The following is a 19,240-nucleotide window of genomic DNA, read 5'->3' as shown; positions in this document are numbered from 1 at the left end:
AAATCTTTGACTTATGCCGCGTCCCATCACAATGGCGCAACGCATTGTCATCAACATCGGCCTCGCATTTTCTCGCAACGCCGCACGCGTGTGTGTGGCATACAATATTTTTAAACGCCTTTTCAGATTTTTTTTCTACGTGCATAACCATAACCGAGAGGGTTTTGGTATCTCACAAGGCTAATGATAGATCCGAAATATAATCGTTCAGTAAATCGTTCTCAATCGCTGCTGCTACTGCTGCTGATCTGTTCTGCGAGCTCGCGGTGGCTGCCCTCCCCCGTTACGTTCACCCACGCTCACCGCCAGTTTCTCGGCGCCCCACTGTTCACTTCCCGCTCTGGTCGCTCGCACATGGCTCCATCCCCCCCCCCCCCTCGGCCAGGTTCTGCCTCGGAGCAGGCCGAGATGGTTTCCTTTTTTGTTACACCACCGTCTTCCGTCCGCCTTATTTTCTAGAGCGTCTTGCGGTGATGATGGCGATGCCCTCTGGAGCTGGGTGGTTCCTTCACGAATCGATGCCCACGATGTCACCACCCTTGATGACTCCCGCAGGGATCACGATTCTTCCATGGGTGAATCCCATGTTAAAATCTTCGTTCAATTATAAACGAGTGAGCATCGGCATGTGTATGCATCTTTGGTCGACTCAGCCTCAAATGAGGACCTGATGCGGTGTGTAAACATCTTCACTCGGGAGACAGGCAGCCAGGCGTGGTGCTGGCCACCCATCTCCTCGTGTGCCGTGCCGGCCTTCATCGGTGCTTTCTAACAGCACTTCCTCCCACTGTCTGTTAAGGCAATAAGGGCGATCTTTGTTATACATCTTATGTCAGTCCCGGTGATCCCATTGGTAGTTATGGTGGCCCCTATAGGAGTCTCAGTGGTCTAAATACTAGTTATTGTAGTCCCATTGGTTCCTGTTGTCCAAATGCTGTAGTGGTACCTGGGGGGATCATGGGACCTCTTGGACCTCCTGCTAGTCACGCTGAGAGGTGGGGCTGCACGGAACGGCTCACCAAGTCTCCAAGGCTATGTATGCAACAAGAACTACCTTCATATGCCACTAAGTGGCAGCGACGTCATCACGGCGCTTGTGCCAGACTAGGTGCACTTTGAGGCCACGTGAAGTGTCATAGACTCACTGACAGGAGGCCACGGGGCAGACCCAGGTGCCATGGGTTGACCGACTGAGATGACCGGCATTTGCACCATCTGCGCTCCCCACCGTGCCTACCTGCTGCGTTTTAGCCGCCCGGGTGCTCCGTTCATTGTTGTGAGCGTCGCTGCGTACACCACAGTGCAGAGCCTCGCATTGATCACCACCCTCCCCACGTGTCTCCTTTTGATCTTAACCCTTTGCCATTCCGAGACATCTGCAAGTTGCAGGGTGTGGGTGTCTCGTTCACCGCCGAATCTTGGAACATGCGAACGAATCAGCGTTCATTTTATTTAGAGGCATAGCGCCATTGTTTTTAAAGACATTGTACTCATCTTCTTGGTTCTTTCGGTAAAGTCATGTAGAATGGGGGGAAAAAAATAATAAAATAATTCTCACGACGTTTCGACCACAACGCAAGCAGCCGTCCTCAGGTGAAGACCAGGTCTGTCGGGGAGACAGCGTGACTTTACCGAAAGAACCAAGAAGATGAATCCCTGCAGTCACGAAAGCTTTAAATCGAGACATTGTACTTCCCGCGGAGAAGCGTAGCGACAGCGATCGCACTCTACTATAGCCGGCGCCAAACTGTGCCGCACGCCTTCCCGCGTGGCCTTGTGGGAGCCTCGGCAACGATGAAGTTATTTTACGTACGTCATTGGAACGGGAAGGGGTTAATAGGCTCTCGCTCACACCACTTTCTCCAACAGTTTGTGCCAGGTGAGTTGTGGGGTTTTTTTTTACGGTCTATACAAATGAAGCTTCACGCAATTATGAATAACACAGTCGGTGAATTCCCTGCGGTCGGCTAAAGTGTGGGTACTGCACAGCTGTTAGGAGCAGTGTGAAAGTCTGGGCTCTGTGGCGTGCCCACTTACAGTGAGGGTTTTAATCGTCTTCTTCCTCCGTACTGCTGATGTAGATGCAGAGCAACAACTACAATTTCACATTCAGGTCGTCTAGCCAGATAACCGCGTCAGCAGAAGCGGAGTGTTTCGCTGTGATGTCTCCTTCATATTTATGGATTGGGCATTTCGTCATTGTGCGTTGTACGGTCTTCTGGATGACCACAGTCGCGCACGGGAGAATTTTAAATGTTCCATTTGTGCATCAGGTATTCGCGTCTGCCATGGTTTGTGCAGTAGATGCGGTTTTGGATGGACCATGAGCTTCGTGGAAGATCAAACCCAGGAATTGTCTATGTCGGGTCTTTCACGTGGTGTTTGTTTTTGTGAGTTCTTTTCAATCTTGATTTGAAGCTTTTGTGACTGCAGGAATCCATACGTTCTTTCGGTAAAGTCACGTGGGTATAAAATAAAATAAATCATGACGTTTCGATGGCAACACAAGCGGTCGTCCTCAGGCGGAAAAAATATAATCCAGCAGTGGAACTGCTGAACTAGCGAGAGAGCAGCTACAACAAACCTAGAATCAGCTACAACAAACCTAGAATCAGCTACAACAAGGCTATATATGTGGCGATGGGCAAGCAAGCTCTCCAAGCTTCATCGTGGTCGAAGGTTTTCCATACGCGGTGCTGTTCGTCTCGGCCGCACAGTCTACCATCAGATTCCCTTTTTACATCCGGTGTGCGGTGTGCGGTGTGCAGGGAGAGCTGGAGAATGACGTGGTCGTGCACTTGGCCCTCATTGCTGAAAGCCAGAGGTGAGTGCAGCTGAGTCGCTTTGGAACCCGCGGAGTTAGTCACGACGATAACGCCGTTCCCTCTCAATGGGTATAGTTTGTCTTTCGTCTGTTCCGACTTGAAAGTGACGGGGGACGCTCATCATGCGCTTGCGGTACGTTCGAAACGTTTGTCTTTACGTTTGTCTGTGGCATTTCGCACAGCCGATTAGCGCGGTTGGCTTCGTATGGTGCGACAGACGTTCGACATGCATACGTACATTGAGGAATATTTAGAACATGGTTGAGACAAACAGAAAGAAAGCTTCTTGGGAATGTCTTCAGAGCAGGATCCAGAGGAGAGATTTGTAACTGAAAACATTGCCAGAAGGAAAAATATCTGGATTGAACATATTGTTCGAAAGGCAGGCCTGCTGAAGGAAGCTCTGGAAGTAAAGATACCGGCGAAAAGGCCACGAGGCAATAAAAGGAAAAGCCTGCAGGACGATTTGAAGGAAAGACAGTCCGTACGGTGAAATGAGGATGAAATCCCAAGACGGGAGAGGATCAGGAGAGCGTGAACCAAGGACCTGCCCTTAGGCATAGAACACACGAGAGGAAGGGAGTTGTATTAGTGAATGCACTTTCTTACGATCCCCGTCACCCGTATTCAATATCTTTACTTGGGCCTCCCGTAGGTTGACTCGACCCAAATTGAGTACCAGGTACAGAAGTGGTCGCCATCGGACTGAGGAGGGATAGTGCAGCTGAGCAGGTGTGTTGCTGGCTACACCTCTCCACCATTGGCTATTCCACATGTAATAGGTGCTTACTAACAGGCCCTCTGTCTATAGCGATAGCTGGAGGATTTTTGTTCATGAGGGGGTTGAAAAAAAATAATATGGCCACTTTAACAACCCACACAGTTTTTATGTATTATAGCTGTACGTGTGCATTGCTAAACGCTAGATGGTCAAGCAATAAAAAAAAAATGGTCTAATGCCATTTTATTGTTAACTTCATTAATGTGTCAAGTCTTACCTGGTCGTAGTTTAGCCCCGACTACCAACTCCTATGCAACGTAAGTTACCCCGCAAGGGCTGTGGGACAGCGTGGTGCATGCACAGCAAATCTCAAGACAGCTGAATCTACCGGGCCCTAATTATGACTTACTGCGGGTTCAGGAGGGCACACCTAATGGATCTGGTGGCAGTTTTCATACAAATGGGGCATTACGATGGCAGGAATGGGTCGGATCTCCTTCGTGGGAGAACTATAAAAAGTTGAATTATTCCAGAATGACAGGCTGGGTCAGTGAGGTCTGAATTGCTCATTAGTGTTGTTAGTATTGGGCGGGGGGGGGGGGTTTTTGAACGTGTTAAAATAAAACTGGCACACATTTCCCCTTGCCACTTTTGATCTGTAATGGTAATGAGCCTAAATTTAATATTATAGTGGGTCTCCTGTAAAATAAATAACAACACCGCGGACAGTTTACATTAAAGCTATGGAAATGTCTGACAGGTAAACAACGAATTGACTCATCTCCGTAGCGATCATTTTCTGTCAAATTCGAATTTGACTTGGTATTTTGTGTTTTTGTAAAATATATCAGACGTTTACAGGCTTTTCACGGAATAAAGAAATCGTAACACATTGTTTCAAATCACGTGTTTGTCAAGAAAATGAAACTAATTGTACATGTGGTTGGCCTATTATCATGAATGGACAGGATTAATAAGTGTTCATTTTAGTGCACATAAAGGCATGGGCGAAATTGTATTGTTCACTCGATTGTCGTTTTAATTTGTATGCAAAATAATATTGAAACGTAATTATGTATAACCATATCAAATAATTAACAATGCAGTGGTGAAGCATGCTGATTCATGATTTCTACCAGATGTTGAGGAATATTCCAAAAGCAATGCCTCCTAATATTATATTTCATTACATTTTCTATCGCCTCTTTATATATACAAACAAAACGATGGCTTTTGATACAGAAATAGTCAAGAGAGTACGCTCAAACATTTAGCAATCGAAACGTCCTCGTCGAACGTCACAATTCCAGACCACACATGATCGTGAAGCAGAGGTCGCAAACGGGTTTTGTTTCCTTACCCGTACCCGGCCGCACCAGGGTCGCAAACGGGTTTTGATTCCTTACCCGTACCCGGCCGCACCAGGGTCGCAAACGGGTTTTGATTCCTTACCTGTACCCGGCCGCACCAGGGTCGCAAATGGGTACGGGTATCGGGTACCTGATTGCGACCTCTGGGATGAAGCCACGTTGCAGGCGCGGGTGGGTTGATTCTAGGAACTTGAATTGTGAGACGAGACAAGACGTTGGGAAATGAGTGACAAACGGTTACTCACCAGTGACTCACGGTCTACCCGTACCCGGCCGCACCAGGGTCTCAAACGGGTACCCGTACCCGGCCGGGTACGGGTAGCCGGGTATCGGGTAGGGTACGGGTATCGGGTACCCGGTTGCGACCTCTGTCGTGAAGACATCAGCAGCTCTTACACATAGCCGGGGGATTTTTGCTGCCCCATCCACAATACAGCACAGATTTGGCATGGTCGTTTTTGTGTTCGTTTTTTTCTCTTTTCTTTTTCTGTTAGCCCCTTTGAAGGATGGGCCCAGACGGGCGATGTTTCGAAAATTCCACTGCTGTATACAAATGAGTTTGCGGCCGATGATGGCCTGGTTCCACGTTGGTGAAAGAGGGTGGATTCTCATTCATTCCCATAATTAAAAAAAATCTACCTGAAATGTTGTTGCCCATGAATGAATATACACAATTTTCAGTCAGTATTTTTTTTTTTAAATGTGGATTTTTGTTGGGCATCTCTCACATTCCTACATCATGACTTGCCTGGATTGTTTAGTGGATTCACAGTCAAAGCATGCGTTACTATTCATCAAATTAACAAGATAACCACTCCTGTACAAACTACGATTGGCCACTCAGGTTAGTCACTGCACCCATTAAAAATGCCCAGCGGAGATGGCCGCTGCCACGAAACGTTTACCAGGGCGCGCGAATGCAGCGGACGCAAAGCCGTGGGTCCTCGCCGTGTGCCGCTTTACTCACACCCGTTCCCTTTTATTATTTCTCCCGGAACTTTTCCAACCCTGCCGTCACTTTTTGTGTCCCCAAACCGCGCTCCGGCAGACTGCAGGCGTTCCTGAACACCTACGGGATCGCGACGCAGACGCCCTCTCAAGTGGAGCCCATTCAGATTTGGCCTCAACACGAGCTCGTCAAGGTACCACCACATCTGCCGCCTCCCCCCCACCACATTACCGTCCATCCAAGCACCCCGCGGTCAATATGGTTTCTCAACACGTCTCATTGCCCTTCCGAGAAATGACTCCGATTTGAAGTGATTCTTTTAAACGTTTGTCTGAAAGTTTAATTGCTTTGAAGTGCTACCTGAAAATCACGTGTTTGAAGGATCTTTCGTGCAATGGAGTCAAGGTGTGGGCTGGTTCATTTTGCGTTGAATTCACTGGCCTGTGTATTTGCCCATCCGGCACCTCAAATTAGCACGGCTGGCTACGTACGGTATTTACAACCGTGTTCTCTCTTGATGGTTTTCGTTTGTTTTGAGTCTTTTCTGCCTTCAGCGTGACAGGGGACACTCATTGTGTACGTGCGTACGTGTGAAACATTCGTCTTCACGTGTGTCTGTGTGGCGTTTCGCACCGACTTTTTCCGCGGTTGGCTACATACGCTGCGAGAGAAGTTGAACACACGCACAGACACACATCCCGGAACGCAACTCGTTCTCTTTGAAAGCTGATTGTTTATTTTTTGGGGGGTGAGCACTTTGCTTCACCTTTGTGCCTGAGAAGTGCCACAGGAGTAATATTGAGGATGATGAATGATGATGAATCTACGGCAACTTGGGTTGATTAAACATGGGGTTGTACACGGGCTAACCTTTTTCACTTTCGAGATGGGGGAGTGGGGTAGAATGGCGAGCGCGTCACTTTTGACGAAAACTTAAGAATACAAATTGTTCTGCCTTGAAGCTTGACTTTTGAAGTAACAAAAAACAATGTGACACTGAAGCGCTTGTCACCCAATCTTGGAGGGTCACAGGAGGAGGCCCCTTGTTCTATTCTAGGCACCACCCAAGGCAAAAGAGCCAAGGCCCTGTACTCTGACCGCTGGTCTTTCTCTTGCATTAATTGATCAAACAATAAGGTAGCATTCTAGATTTGAAGTTTTTGTGACTGCAAGGATCCATACTTTTAGTCTTTTTTTCGGTAAAGTGACGTAGGTAAAGAATAAAATAAATTTAAATAATTTAGTTGTTTTCATTTTAATTTATTTTATTTTTTTACCTACGTGACTTTACCGAAAAACCCCAAAAATAAGGTAGCACTCCAACAAAAAAAATCCAATTAAATTCAATAACGTAATTACATGTCCCGTGATGTAAATATGCCTCAGTGAAATACATATTGGCTACTGTTCTGCACACGACCTTGTGATTCGGTTTGTGTTTAGATGCTCTTTAATTCCAAATATAATTGTGTTGTACGTATTATTTTTTTCTCTAAAATATTGTTGTAACTTTGTGATCCCATGAACACGTACATAAACTGGAGTAAATGCACTAGATTCTACATTGAGTGATATAGGTCATCAGGGAAAATTGCTGCTATTGAGCAACTATTCAGACCCACAGCACTCACTGTGGTGATGTGACCAGTACCTCGCATGGCCAGCTTTGTCTCTAGCTTATTACCGGGGGTTCCTATTTGCACCACAACCAGGCGGTGATTTTACACTGGGCTAAGGTTCAGGTTTCAAGTTTCCGTTCACGTTGGCCTTGGCCACGGCTTGAATCCAGGCCGTTGAGGGTGGAGTGCGTTGTGCGACCCGCTCCACCAGTGTTTACCCTCCTTCAAAACGTATACAAACAAACACACGCTCACACCCACAAGCGTATCAAGAGAAACATTGGCACTGCCTCCATCCAATTCATTACAGCGTGGTGTTGAACGTATTCCAGGATGTCCTACTTCTCTGGAACGGCATGCGTAATAAATATGAATGTTTGGTTCAAATGTCCCATCATAATAATAATAATAGAAACAATGACACCTGTGACCTGTCAGTGGCCCATCTTGCAGAAGTGTAGGCGCAACAGAAAGGAATGGGATTCGCTGCAGCAAAGAGACAGACAGTTGGATGCAAGCTGAGATGAATGTATTTTGTCATTGCGTGTCCTACCCTCTGTAATTTTTTTTCCTTTTCTCACAGCGTGATTTCATGGAGGCTGTCATCTCCCGGTGTCCCTTTAAGCGATCCATTTGATATAAATTGCTTTTTTTGTGTGGAAATCAGAGATTTATCAAAGCACCACTGAGGTTATGAGTTTGGGCACAAGCTTTTGTGTTAATAATTATGCCACCACACGCAAGTTTTTAGATCATTGCTTCTTCATCAGAATTAAAGGCCAAAATATATTTCTTTTTGGTCCGTAAAGCAGAACGTCATTTAGTAACATTTCGTCGATGAGAAAGTGTATTTCATGTAATAAGCTTACACTTAGATGGTTCTGGAAGACAGGATGAGTTATGACTGCTCATTATAAGTTGAAGCTTAAGTGTCCATGGGATAGACAATGTTAAATCCATTGTTAAATTAATACATTCAAACCATGTGATTTTTCTTAACGATTTGAGAAAGTGTCAAACTTCGGTGACATTTTAATTGGCATGCGTTTCCATTAATCCTTAAAACAAAGGTTTGATTGTACAACTTTTGCAGAAGAAAGTATCATTTTAGTCCTTTGACCTGTACAACTCTGAAAGCATTATAATCATCATCATAGTCCACAAACTCTGCGTGTGTGTTTTACGGAATCTGAGCATGTTATAATCCAAAGGGAATCTCTTTGAGTCGCTGAGCGCAGCAAACATTTAGCCCTGGCAAGTGTTCTGGAAAAGTCAGAATGATAATTTGAGTAAAATTGAGCTCCAAATTAAAAAGTGTCTGTAACGTCAGCAAACATTAACCCAATCCCGTGTACTTTGTTATGGCATGCATCCCTCACTGCCTCAGGAGTTAGCAGGATGTTTCACAGTTTTGCATTGTTATCTGCAAACCCTGCCAAGACATCTTAGATTCCCGAACACGAGTTTCTAACCTTTTGGTAGTTAAACAAAAATGTGTCGATACCTTACCACCCATTTCCTTTCAGTCGGTAGCCTTTGACTAATCTGCTCTGTGAAACATAAATGTATTTGTTGCAAGTAGGGGGGTAATTAAGGGAGATGAAATATTTCGGTGAAAAACTCCCCTTATTTACTTGTTTGAGATGCGGTTAAGGCTTTGACACTGCCTGGTATGCAGGCAGTGTCACTGAATTTGCCTATGAAATGCGTTCCCCCTTTTCGTCCGTGCAATAACGGGAGTCGCGCATTCCCTTACACACTCGTGGGCAACATCTTCAAATTACAAACACACGCCTCGGGAAAGAAAACACATTATTAGCATTCCACCTTTTGCGTTGCACGTAATTGGAGTTTAGCCCGATTGCTTTACAATTATTACAGGCTTGATGACATTTTAATGCGCACTTTACGACGCAGAGTGACACCTTGTAGTTGGGAGGAGCGGCTAAACAGCGGCGGCAATAACGCAGGGGATGTGAGACGCATACCAAGCAAGGATACGCCGTTGTACAATCGTAATGAATTTTTGCCAGCGCATCTGTGCGGGGGTTTCTTTCGCGTACTGTGCCGTTGGTGCGGCCTTGAGCGCCTCCCCTTGGATGCGCGATGTAGTCGCAGCGCATCCTGCGAAACTGAAAGCGCGACGCGGAGTCAACGCACGGAATGGAGTGCGTTGTGCTTTCACGGCCGGCTGGGTTTAAATCTCTGCCGTAAGAGGTAGTGATGAACTCTGAAGGCAGGCTGCTTTCGCGTCGGTTTGATTTTGCTCGTGCGTGCGGTGAATCTACTCGCCGGCATTTCTCGTTTGAAATCGAGTGACATGCATGTGTCACCTTCTTCGCAAGGAGCCACGGCGACGGCAGTAAGCGTTGCACGGCGCACAGGTGTACGTACGCACATTCAACTTCGTTCGCACCAACCACGCGAATTGGACGGGGTGCGGTTGTCATGTGACCGATCCGGATCAATGCGGCCGTCACATTTGAACTGATTCGCCAGTCGTTCTCAGCAAACGATTGGCGGGGGGGGGGGGGATATTGGCAATCGATATGTAGGTGTATAGATTTCCAATATTCTCAGCTTCCCCAGTTCGAACTCGATCAGCTGAAAACTTCAGTGCATGCGGAACACGTGAATTATGTTTGTCCAGTCAGCATTAGCCTCACACACTCGCAGTGCAAGCCAGAACCGTCGCGTTCATACACTCGCCCCAGTTGCTCTCATGAGCAGCTGTTGACATTTTCACCTGAAGATAACCGAGACAAATCAACTGAACCTTGAAGTCCATCGATGGGCTTTCAGCATCTTCAGAATATTTATTTATACCGGAGAAATCCAATGAGATGCAAAGCTCTTCTTTCGCAGATGTCCGGTATCACAGATGCCCAGTATATCTTATCTTACTGCTCGTGTAGAATCACAAAGCCCTGTGTTTTAACTCCACTTGGCTCCATCTCAGATTGAACAGCTGCTTGAGCCCAGCGTGTGACCAATGAGATTTCTCTGTTTTCGTGCGTGCGATCGAAGCCCATTAATTTCAGAAAGCCACTGTGCATTCAAGAGAGACTTCCACGTCTGTCAAATGCAATCGGAGTCTTATCAGAGGCGGGGTGCTTTAATCTTGAAGTGGTCTACACTTTCACGGGATGACGTTATAATGTCTTCCGAATGGTGGCAAGATTGATGGCCGTATGCTTTCTGTGTGCCACTTGGTACGGTATTCGAACATAAAGGAGTAGTTGCGAATAAATAATGTAACGTTATGCATGGATGTTTCATAATTAATTGGCAAAAGTTGATAACATTTTGCTTCACACACTGCACATCCGATTAGCACCGTTGGCTACGTATGGTGAGAAAGCAGTTGGACGTGCGTCCCATATTATGTGAAAGTATCAGGGAGCAATGGGGCTGTGTGTCATAGCGGTGAGCGATGCATTGAAATTCGTATTTGTCTCACGAGTGAGTTCAACCGCACTTCTTTGACGATGTCTCAACGTCGCGGGATGTGCATCGCGGAGTTCAAGCAGCTGCAGTGTGTAGAGAGGAGAGGAGGGTGAGATAAAGGCCTGCTCTTGGACCAGGAGCGCGAAGAAACAGCACCTCTTACGCATTTCACAAGTAGTACCAATCGCATATCTGCATTTCCCATAAATATGCTAAATTCCTATTGATATGGAAATTATTTTGTCAAGGCGCCCTTCCCCCCTCCATCCCAGCTTAAATAGTCGCTCTAAGCCTGGGGTGTATCATTCAGACTCTGTCTTCTCGACAGACCTGTTCTCCGCCTGAGGATGGCTGCTTGCGTTGTGGCCGAAACGTCGTGAGAATTATTTTATTGTTTTATTTTTATTATTTTATTATTTCCATTCTACGTGACTTTACCGAAAGAACCAAGAAGAAGCACCAATTAGGCTACGAACCTCGAGGTTCCCCTCCGTTATGAGAGTAACGGAAATGTAATCAATGGTGTTAGAAGCAGCAAAACAATCGCAGAGACACTTATTTTTGCCGGTAAATTTGCAGCTGAGTTAACTCATTAGTACTGTACTCTATACAGCCCTTTGCAAGTCCCCTGTTGTATGAAGGCCTCCCACCCACATAATGTCGATCATGAGGGTCGAGTGATCATACTTCACCTTGCTGGTCAGTGCTGGTTGGTCAAGTAGGGGGCTCGGGGTCGATTAGCCACGGTTGGCTACGTACGATGCGAAATAAGTTCAACATGCCGCAGAAACGTACAGATGTCACTCGCCACTGATTTTGGCCGCGGCCAGGAATCAAGAATGCAATGTGTCGTCTCGAAACCCAAGAGGGCAGTGTGCTGTCCACTACGTGCATCACTCCCCCTAATTATTCCCCGTCAGTTTTAACATTTGTCGTGAAAATACTGTAGGTTCAAGTTGGATTTGTTGACACAAACGCTGGGGAAAAAGAGTTTCGGCATGTTGGCCGCGATAGCGAGCAGTTGCGGGAGATTGGAGAGGCGATGCCGGCCGCGGCCTGGGTATCGCACTGACGCGTGATCTTGTTTTTAATAAAGCTTCACAGACTCGAGCAGCAGCAGCAGCTGCAGCCCTCTTAAGTCAATCCCAGTCTCTTCAGTCTGCCGCAAGATGTCAAGACTCATATTGATTCTCGAGTGGAGAAAAACAGCGGCCGATGAAAACTTATATAAGTAATTGAAATCCACAGCAACGTTTTCAATTGCATGAGGATACGGTCATTAGGATTGATTAAATAGACTTGTGGCTCACAGTACCTTGTGTAAGAAGTAATTTTTTGTTTACTTTCAACTTCGGTAGATAAGGCTGCTTCGAGATTAATGGGATGGAATGGTGGGCGAAAGCTTTTATTGCTGCTGGAATTACACCAGTGCCTTGGAAAGATGGCTTTCGCTGATCTATGTGTTATATCGATCGTCTTGACGGGAGCAAAAAAATAAATGAAGTTAGCATCTTTGCCGAGCGCTAAATGTGCAAGCCGTTGCTTTTATTCTAGAAAAGCTGCTACCCTTCCTCCCCTGTTTTTCGTCATTTTCTATTCTCGTCTGCCTTTTTAATTTAAAGCGTCGCCCTCATTAGGACTCTGCACATCGATACTGTGCGGCGGAGCAGTGGCGCAGTGAGTTCGCGCAATAGACCACGACCCAGCGACCGGAGTTCCGTTCTTAGCTGGGCCATGGCTAACACCAGTGGCAAATTATATCTGTACTCTTAGGCTTTTTCAGTAAAGTCACGTAGGTAAAATAAAAAATAGAAGTAATGATAGAAATAAAATAATAAATCACGACGTTTCGGGCGCAACACAAGCGTCCGTCATCAGGTGGGACAACTCACAGCAAGAAACAATTGCTGAAGTGTGACAACCACAGCAAGAGACAATTGCTGAAGTGTTTCTTGCTGTGGTTGTCCCACCTGATGACGGACGCTTGTGTTGCGCCCGAAACGTCGTGATTGATTTTTTTATTTCTATTATTACTTCTATTAATTTATTTTTTATTTTTTACCTACGTGACTTTACCGAAAAAGCCTAAAAGTATGAATCCTTGCAGTCACGAAAGCTTCACATCTAGAATTAAATTATATCTGCACCAGTCCTGGGCCTCCCCTTTCGCCACCTCGCACTGACCAGCAGAGTAAAGTATGGCCAAATGACCCCCCCCAAAGTTTTCATCCGGCAGGGGATTGACAAACTGCTGGACATTATTATTTTATTACTTACATTGATTTTGCCGTCCATGTTCACTAGGCTGAAGGAGTGCATGAAATGTTTACTGGTGACAACGGGGATATTATTAAAGTCTTTGGCAAAATATATTTTATTTTTCAAACAAAAATTGTGTGAATGTTGTAGAAACAAGGAGTCACACCCAACTCAACGATCAGAGCTCAGACCCATCTCATTCTTCTCCCCTTGCCTTCCCTTCCCTCCTTCCCAGAAGCCCTCTCTGCTCTGAGTGGAAAATGCTCTCCCTGAATTCAAATATCACCGCTCGCTGTGTCTCCCCACAGGCCTATCAGTACCTGGGAGTGAACGAAAAACTGGGGCTCTCTGGGAGACCCGATCGCCCTCTGGGCTGCCTTGGGACATCAAAGGTGAGCTAAGCATTGCAATTAATGGAAATTTACGTTGGCCCAGAAGGCTTATCGGTTCGTGGACATTAATCTTATTTTATTTTAGCAATAAAGCAGACTCCGAGGATGGTGCATATGTTATATGCTCCGTTAGTAATCAGTTAATTAGTATTTGTTTCCCCTATAAGGAATTGCCACTTTTTTGCTGATTGGCCGTGTCGGGTGGTGGAGGGTTACGACACATTTATAAATAACACGATCTAAACCCAAAAACGTTGATTATGAATAATATTGGTCGCGAAAGCCTACATGTTAAACTGACTATTCGGAATTTGCATGTTTTCTCCATGGTCACGTGGATTTTTCTCCGGGTCCTCAGTTTTTTCCCCTCCACATTTAGAGTAGTTGGTTGCTGTACATTTTCACATGATAAGCCACTTAGTTGAGCTATCATTTATGGCCACATCTGAAAAAGAGCTAGATCGCTCAACAGGCCTTACCTGGTTAAAGAAAATATAGTTTAGTTAAACAGGCGAGAACTACACGTAAATGCATTGTCTTGAGTGGTGTATGATTACACAGTTGACAAAAACTGAGAATTTGAATGTCCCGGGAAGACTTGCAGATTTCCCAGGACAGCAGCTACGAGGACATTTGCCAATCCTAAGTGTCACTTACAATGATGTTGTTTATGCTGCTATGTTCACCATGGGCTGCTCACTTTAGAAATTAAGTTTCATGCAAGGATGCACCGTGCAACTGTTCTAACCCCTCTTGATGTTTGCTTTTGTGCAAACAACAACGCTGATTGGCCGGATTAAGTCACAGGGGTCATTGAGGAAATCCCAAAGAAAACTTTAAACATGGCAGGATTTTATTTATAATTGACAGCATGGATATATTTATGACAGAAAGCTGAATTATTGTGTTTTGATTAATTTAATGTACACACTCAGTGTAGTTATTTTACCCTTTTTTAAATTGTTTCCAACCTTGTTTGTTTGAAAGACATTTTTTTAAAAGGCCAAGCCAGTGCCTTTATTTGCATAGAACTGCTGCCAGGCTCCATTGGGCTGGACATCTAGGCAAGAGGATAGGGATGGTGGAAAGGTCAGGCCTTACTTAGGTCTCTCCAGCCTCGACTTTATTAATGAGACATTTGCGCCTCGTTACAGCCATATGGTATAAGGATGGCGCAAACACCAGTCATTTGATTTGTTTTCATGAGCTGCGATTCACTTGAACGGTTCACTTTGTGCAGTTTCATTGTTTCTCACGGGACGTTGCACAGCAATATGGCAACAAAAAAGATTTTGCGCGAGAAAAGTTTTTAACTTCAGCTCAAGTCGCTCGTTAGGGATGAGTGGATGGTGACGAGCGTTTGTGTTTGTGGCAGATTTACCGGATCCTGGGGCAGACGGTGGTGCCGTGTCCGCTCGTGTTCGACCTGAGTGATTTCTACATGTCCCAAGATGTCATGCTCCTCATCGATGACATCCTGGTAACAGAGCAATTGCATCTGCACATTTGTCCACGGTGACAGTTGGGGCAAGTGTTGTAGCGAGCACGAAGATTCCAATCCAAAAGACAAATAGCTGATATCTTGCAAACACTAGCCTTGGTAACGTGTCCCAATCGGTCTGATATGAGTTGACAAGTTTTGTTAATAAGAAGAACGCATTTAATTTTACAGTCTGTTGTGGAATTATAACTCTTTTGACATCACTACATCGCCATTGAATTATAAACATGGACGTAATCGTACCATATATAAGCAGACAATATTTTTCCTTTATGTATCTCCGCACACATACAAATACGGTATTTCTTTACATCACCCATTGGCCCAACTGCCTTTTGGCAGTGCGTATAATCAGCAGCGTTGATTCAGTACAAGCAAATCCCGGGCCGGTTTTGACATGCAGTGTCTCATCGCCATGCTGATCATCGCAGGTTGGTGAAGCGGGTTTGGGGAGAAGACCCAGGATTAGTTCAGATACCACTCACCGCTGACGCGAGACTATGGACAGGAATCAAACCCGGGTCGCCGGGTTTCAGAGCTCGGTGTGCTAACCACCGCGCTGTCGCCGTTGTCCACTCCGGTTATTGATGGCGCAAAGTTATCCGCGGATCTCCTATTTATCTCCACGAGAAATCCTCCCGTCATCCCCGCTTGCCCGCAGATAAGAGGACTCGCCCACGTATGGCGGCAAACATTCATTTGTTTCTTCTTGGTTTTTTCGGTAAAGTCATGTAGAAGGAAAATAATAAAATAATAAAAATAAAACATAATAAAATACAATTCTCACGACGTTTCGGCCACAATGCAAGCAGCCGTCCTCAGGTGAAAAACAGGTCTGTCGGAAAGACAGGGTCTAAACGATCTCGGTTGAAGTTGTGTCTATGTTTGTATATCTGGATGGCTTCATGGACAAATCTTCGGTAGTACCCGGGAGGTTTGCAGAGTACTTTGGTATCAGAGAAAACAAATCTAGAATTACGATTCGCCTTTATTGCCCCAAATCAGCGCGGATAAGAGAAGCGTTTCTGTATATTTGCAAATATGCACACATTCGGATGTTCACGTCTATGTTCATGCATACATGCCGGATATAGGACACGCATGCATGTGCCGCGTGTATGAATATTTATATGCAATAATGCATTGGGCTATCAGCTAAATGTAGCAGCACTGTTTTTGCTCACGTCATCGCCGGGGTCATCGTGGTTTGTTTAATGATTGATAGTTTTTATGACAATTCACATTACATCTGGTGATCATGCTTGACACAGGCGCCCTGATAAACTTGGATGAACCCACGCCCAATTAATTATATATTTGTACGTGCACACGCATTACTGCCTCTGTGGCTGGGTAATAAAGCATTTGATAATGAAGAAATATGAGTTAAATGTTATTGAGATCAGTCACCCAAGCCATTAACATCTATTTCTCTGTAGCGGGCAATCGATGTTAGGTTTCTTAAACAATATTAGATTACATAAACACAGCGATGATTTCCTGTCTGGCCCAATAGACTGTTGGGACAAGTTCTCTTCGCGAACATCTGTTAAGTAAAAAAATGCACTCAGTTTGGTGGCTTGATATTTTGCTGTATTTTACTGCGCCATCTCAATAAACGAAAACAACCGACCAAACTAAAGAATGAAGGCCAGTTTAAAGAGATTCGTTTTTAAACCACACTTAAATATATCTACCGACTCTGCCTGATTTCAAGTGGCAAGACATTCCATAGCTTCGGTGCTACTCATGTTGTGTATCTTCGCTAGGAATTAAATCCACGCTACTGGGACCATGGTATAGTGAATGAACCACTGTTCTAGCCGTTCCCATATCAATAGCACATGTGTGCACCTTGGATTTAGATGTATTGTAACGTCGCTGTATTTCTGAGCACGGTTCACAGTTTGGGAAAAAAGACAACGATACCCCCAGATTTGAAGCTTTCGTGACTGCAAGGATTCATATTCTTAGGTTTTTTCGGTAAAGTCACGTAGGTAAAACATCAAAATTAATGAAAATAAAATAAAATAAAACAAAAATCACGACGTTTCGTGGGACCGTCACAGCCGAATTAGCTGCATCAAGGGTGATGCAGATAATTCGGCTGTGACGGTCCCACCTGATGACGGAGACTTGTGTTGCCTCCGAAACGTCGTGATTTTTGTTTTATTTTATTTTATTTTCATTAATTTTGATGTTTTACCTACGTGACTTTACCGAAAAAACCTAAGAATAACGATACCCCCATTTATCTTTGTAGACTGTTGGGGTAGGTGCTGTTTTCGAGCATCTATTACCATCAACACAGCCCAGGGGTGGGTTGATGGTGTTGATTTTCACACGTGGCATCGGCTCCTCTTATAAGTCAAACTCTGTGAAACCAAGCCTAGTTCCTGTTCTCACTTGCTAACGACGTTAATAATGTACCAGTTGAAAGGGTAAAAACCTACTACTATATTTTGCCACTGGTAAAGGAGGTCTCATAGTGTAAATGCTTACCCCGAGCTCTCAATACTCTGATAGTGCGCTGTCTACGAGTTGTACGCCTTTTGGCGTCATCTAGTCCAACACCAATGGAGACTAGGCTCTAAGAAAAGCTGTCTCGGGTGTGTACCAATCAACTTCAAGGACAGTGCATATCATTATCATCATCATCAGAGTTGTTTCTTTTTGTTTGCATTTTGACTGCTTGTGTTGTGGTTATTGCAAACATGATGCCTTGTATAAAGGTGTCAGTTTTTGTACCAGTTGAAAGGGTCAAAACCTATTACTATTACGATGTTAATAATGTCGGGGAATCAAGCTCAGGTTCGTAGTGCAATGGGCTAGTCACTGTGCCACTGCTCCCCGGAGTGTGCGCTCCTAGACACGCGCACGCACACTCGATAATTGAAGTGCTGTCCCTCGAAGGCATGGTACATTCTCCAAGTTAATGTTCCTGACCTGATGCTTCCAAATTGCGCCCTCTGCTGGGCCAAACATCCGTCGCCTCTGTCCCCTGGCCATGCCTCGCGGCCGTGCGGGATTATAGAGGCACAGCTGTGCGACCGATAGGATTAATGAGCCGATGTAAAGCACGGCCACACTCTGGATCGTCAGCCAGCATTACTCGTGGCCTTTGACCGTGCCCAAATGAAGCGTCGCTGCAATATTGTACGTTGACCGGGGTTTTTGCATATAAACATTCCTGACGGACCCTCGGACGCGTACAGATGCACGCGCGAGCGCGCGAGCGTGCAAACATTTTCGCGTAATTGAGCAGCTGTCAAAATGTACAAAAAACGCAATATTGAAAATACGCGTAGACTTTCACGCATTGCTTAAGGTCGCAATAGCCGTGCCAACATGCGACACTCAATGCATTTTCACTATTTCAGAGGTCGTGAATGTTCTTAATGACCCTCGATGGAGAATGGATAAGTGTGGAAAGTAGTTTCATGCAAAACCTGCGCCCCACTGTGCTAAGAGGTGGCTTGCATGATGACGTTACACAAAATAAATGACGTGTTGGATATAATCATCGAGAAGTATTTGCCGCACTCAACCCCCACGTAAGTTCCATCATCGTCATTCCAGTATTTAACTGCATGTTAATAGCACATTTATCATCATCCCTCTAATTTACTAAGTCTCCTTGCGTGTAATAGATATTGTAGCTGGCTTAGATTCACGTTGGTATGTTAAACCAGCTTAACTGTGACCCTGTGTGATGTTCGTGAGACACACTGCAATTAACTTAATGATAAACATCGACCGATAGCGTCCTGCGGTCTCTGTATTTACGTTCGTTATCATCACCTCTGGTACACATTTGTTCAAAGTAGACCAAGTAGGAAATGAACTTTAATGATATGCATGGGCAAATTTTATATTATGGCCTGGTTAATCTTCGTGGTATTTTTAATAATTCTCTAAGAGTTTAATTTATATGTAAATGCAGAGATAACGTATTTATATATGAAGTATGACTGCCTCTACCTATATGTCAGCTTGAATATTAGATGATATACAATGTAATTACTACACTGTGGGCTGTATTAATCACGAGTGACGTGTCCGTGTTTGAAAAAAGATTTGAGTACGAAATTTTGACAGCTGTACCTAACACGGCAAGTTTTTATCGCCGTAAAAAAAACTGCAAATCTGTCACCCAT

The 19,240-nt window shown here is 45.0% G+C and overlaps 1 protein-coding gene across 4 annotated transcripts in view; it reads left to right on the top strand.

Annotated features, from left to right (window-relative positions):
• The window catches only part of PHKB (phosphorylase kinase regulatory subunit beta), a 204,201-nt gene that overhangs the window by 138,912 nt on the left and 46,049 nt on the right, over positions 1-19,240 (top strand). For all 4 annotated transcript variants that reach the window (XM_078606541.1, XM_078606542.1, XM_078606538.1 and 1 more), the window contains 4 exons: positions 2,769-2,824; positions 5,965-6,058; positions 13,499-13,582; positions 14,958-15,062. In XM_078606541.1, the coding sequence (XP_078462667.1) occupies positions 2,769-2,824; positions 5,965-6,058; positions 13,499-13,582; positions 14,958-15,062 (339 nt within the window). The remainder of the gene's footprint in view (positions 1-2,768; positions 2,825-5,964; positions 6,059-13,498; positions 13,583-14,957; positions 15,063-19,240) is intronic.

Source organism: Lampetra planeri, chromosome 26 (genome assembly GCF_965212315.1).
Source record: "Lampetra planeri chromosome 26, kcLamPlan1.2.h2, whole genome shotgun sequence".
Lineage (NCBI taxonomy): Eukaryota > Metazoa > Chordata > Hyperoartia > Petromyzontiformes > Petromyzontidae > Lampetra > Lampetra planeri.
Note: the sequence above shows the minus strand (reverse complement) of the source record. Positions and strands in the feature narration are given on the sequence as shown.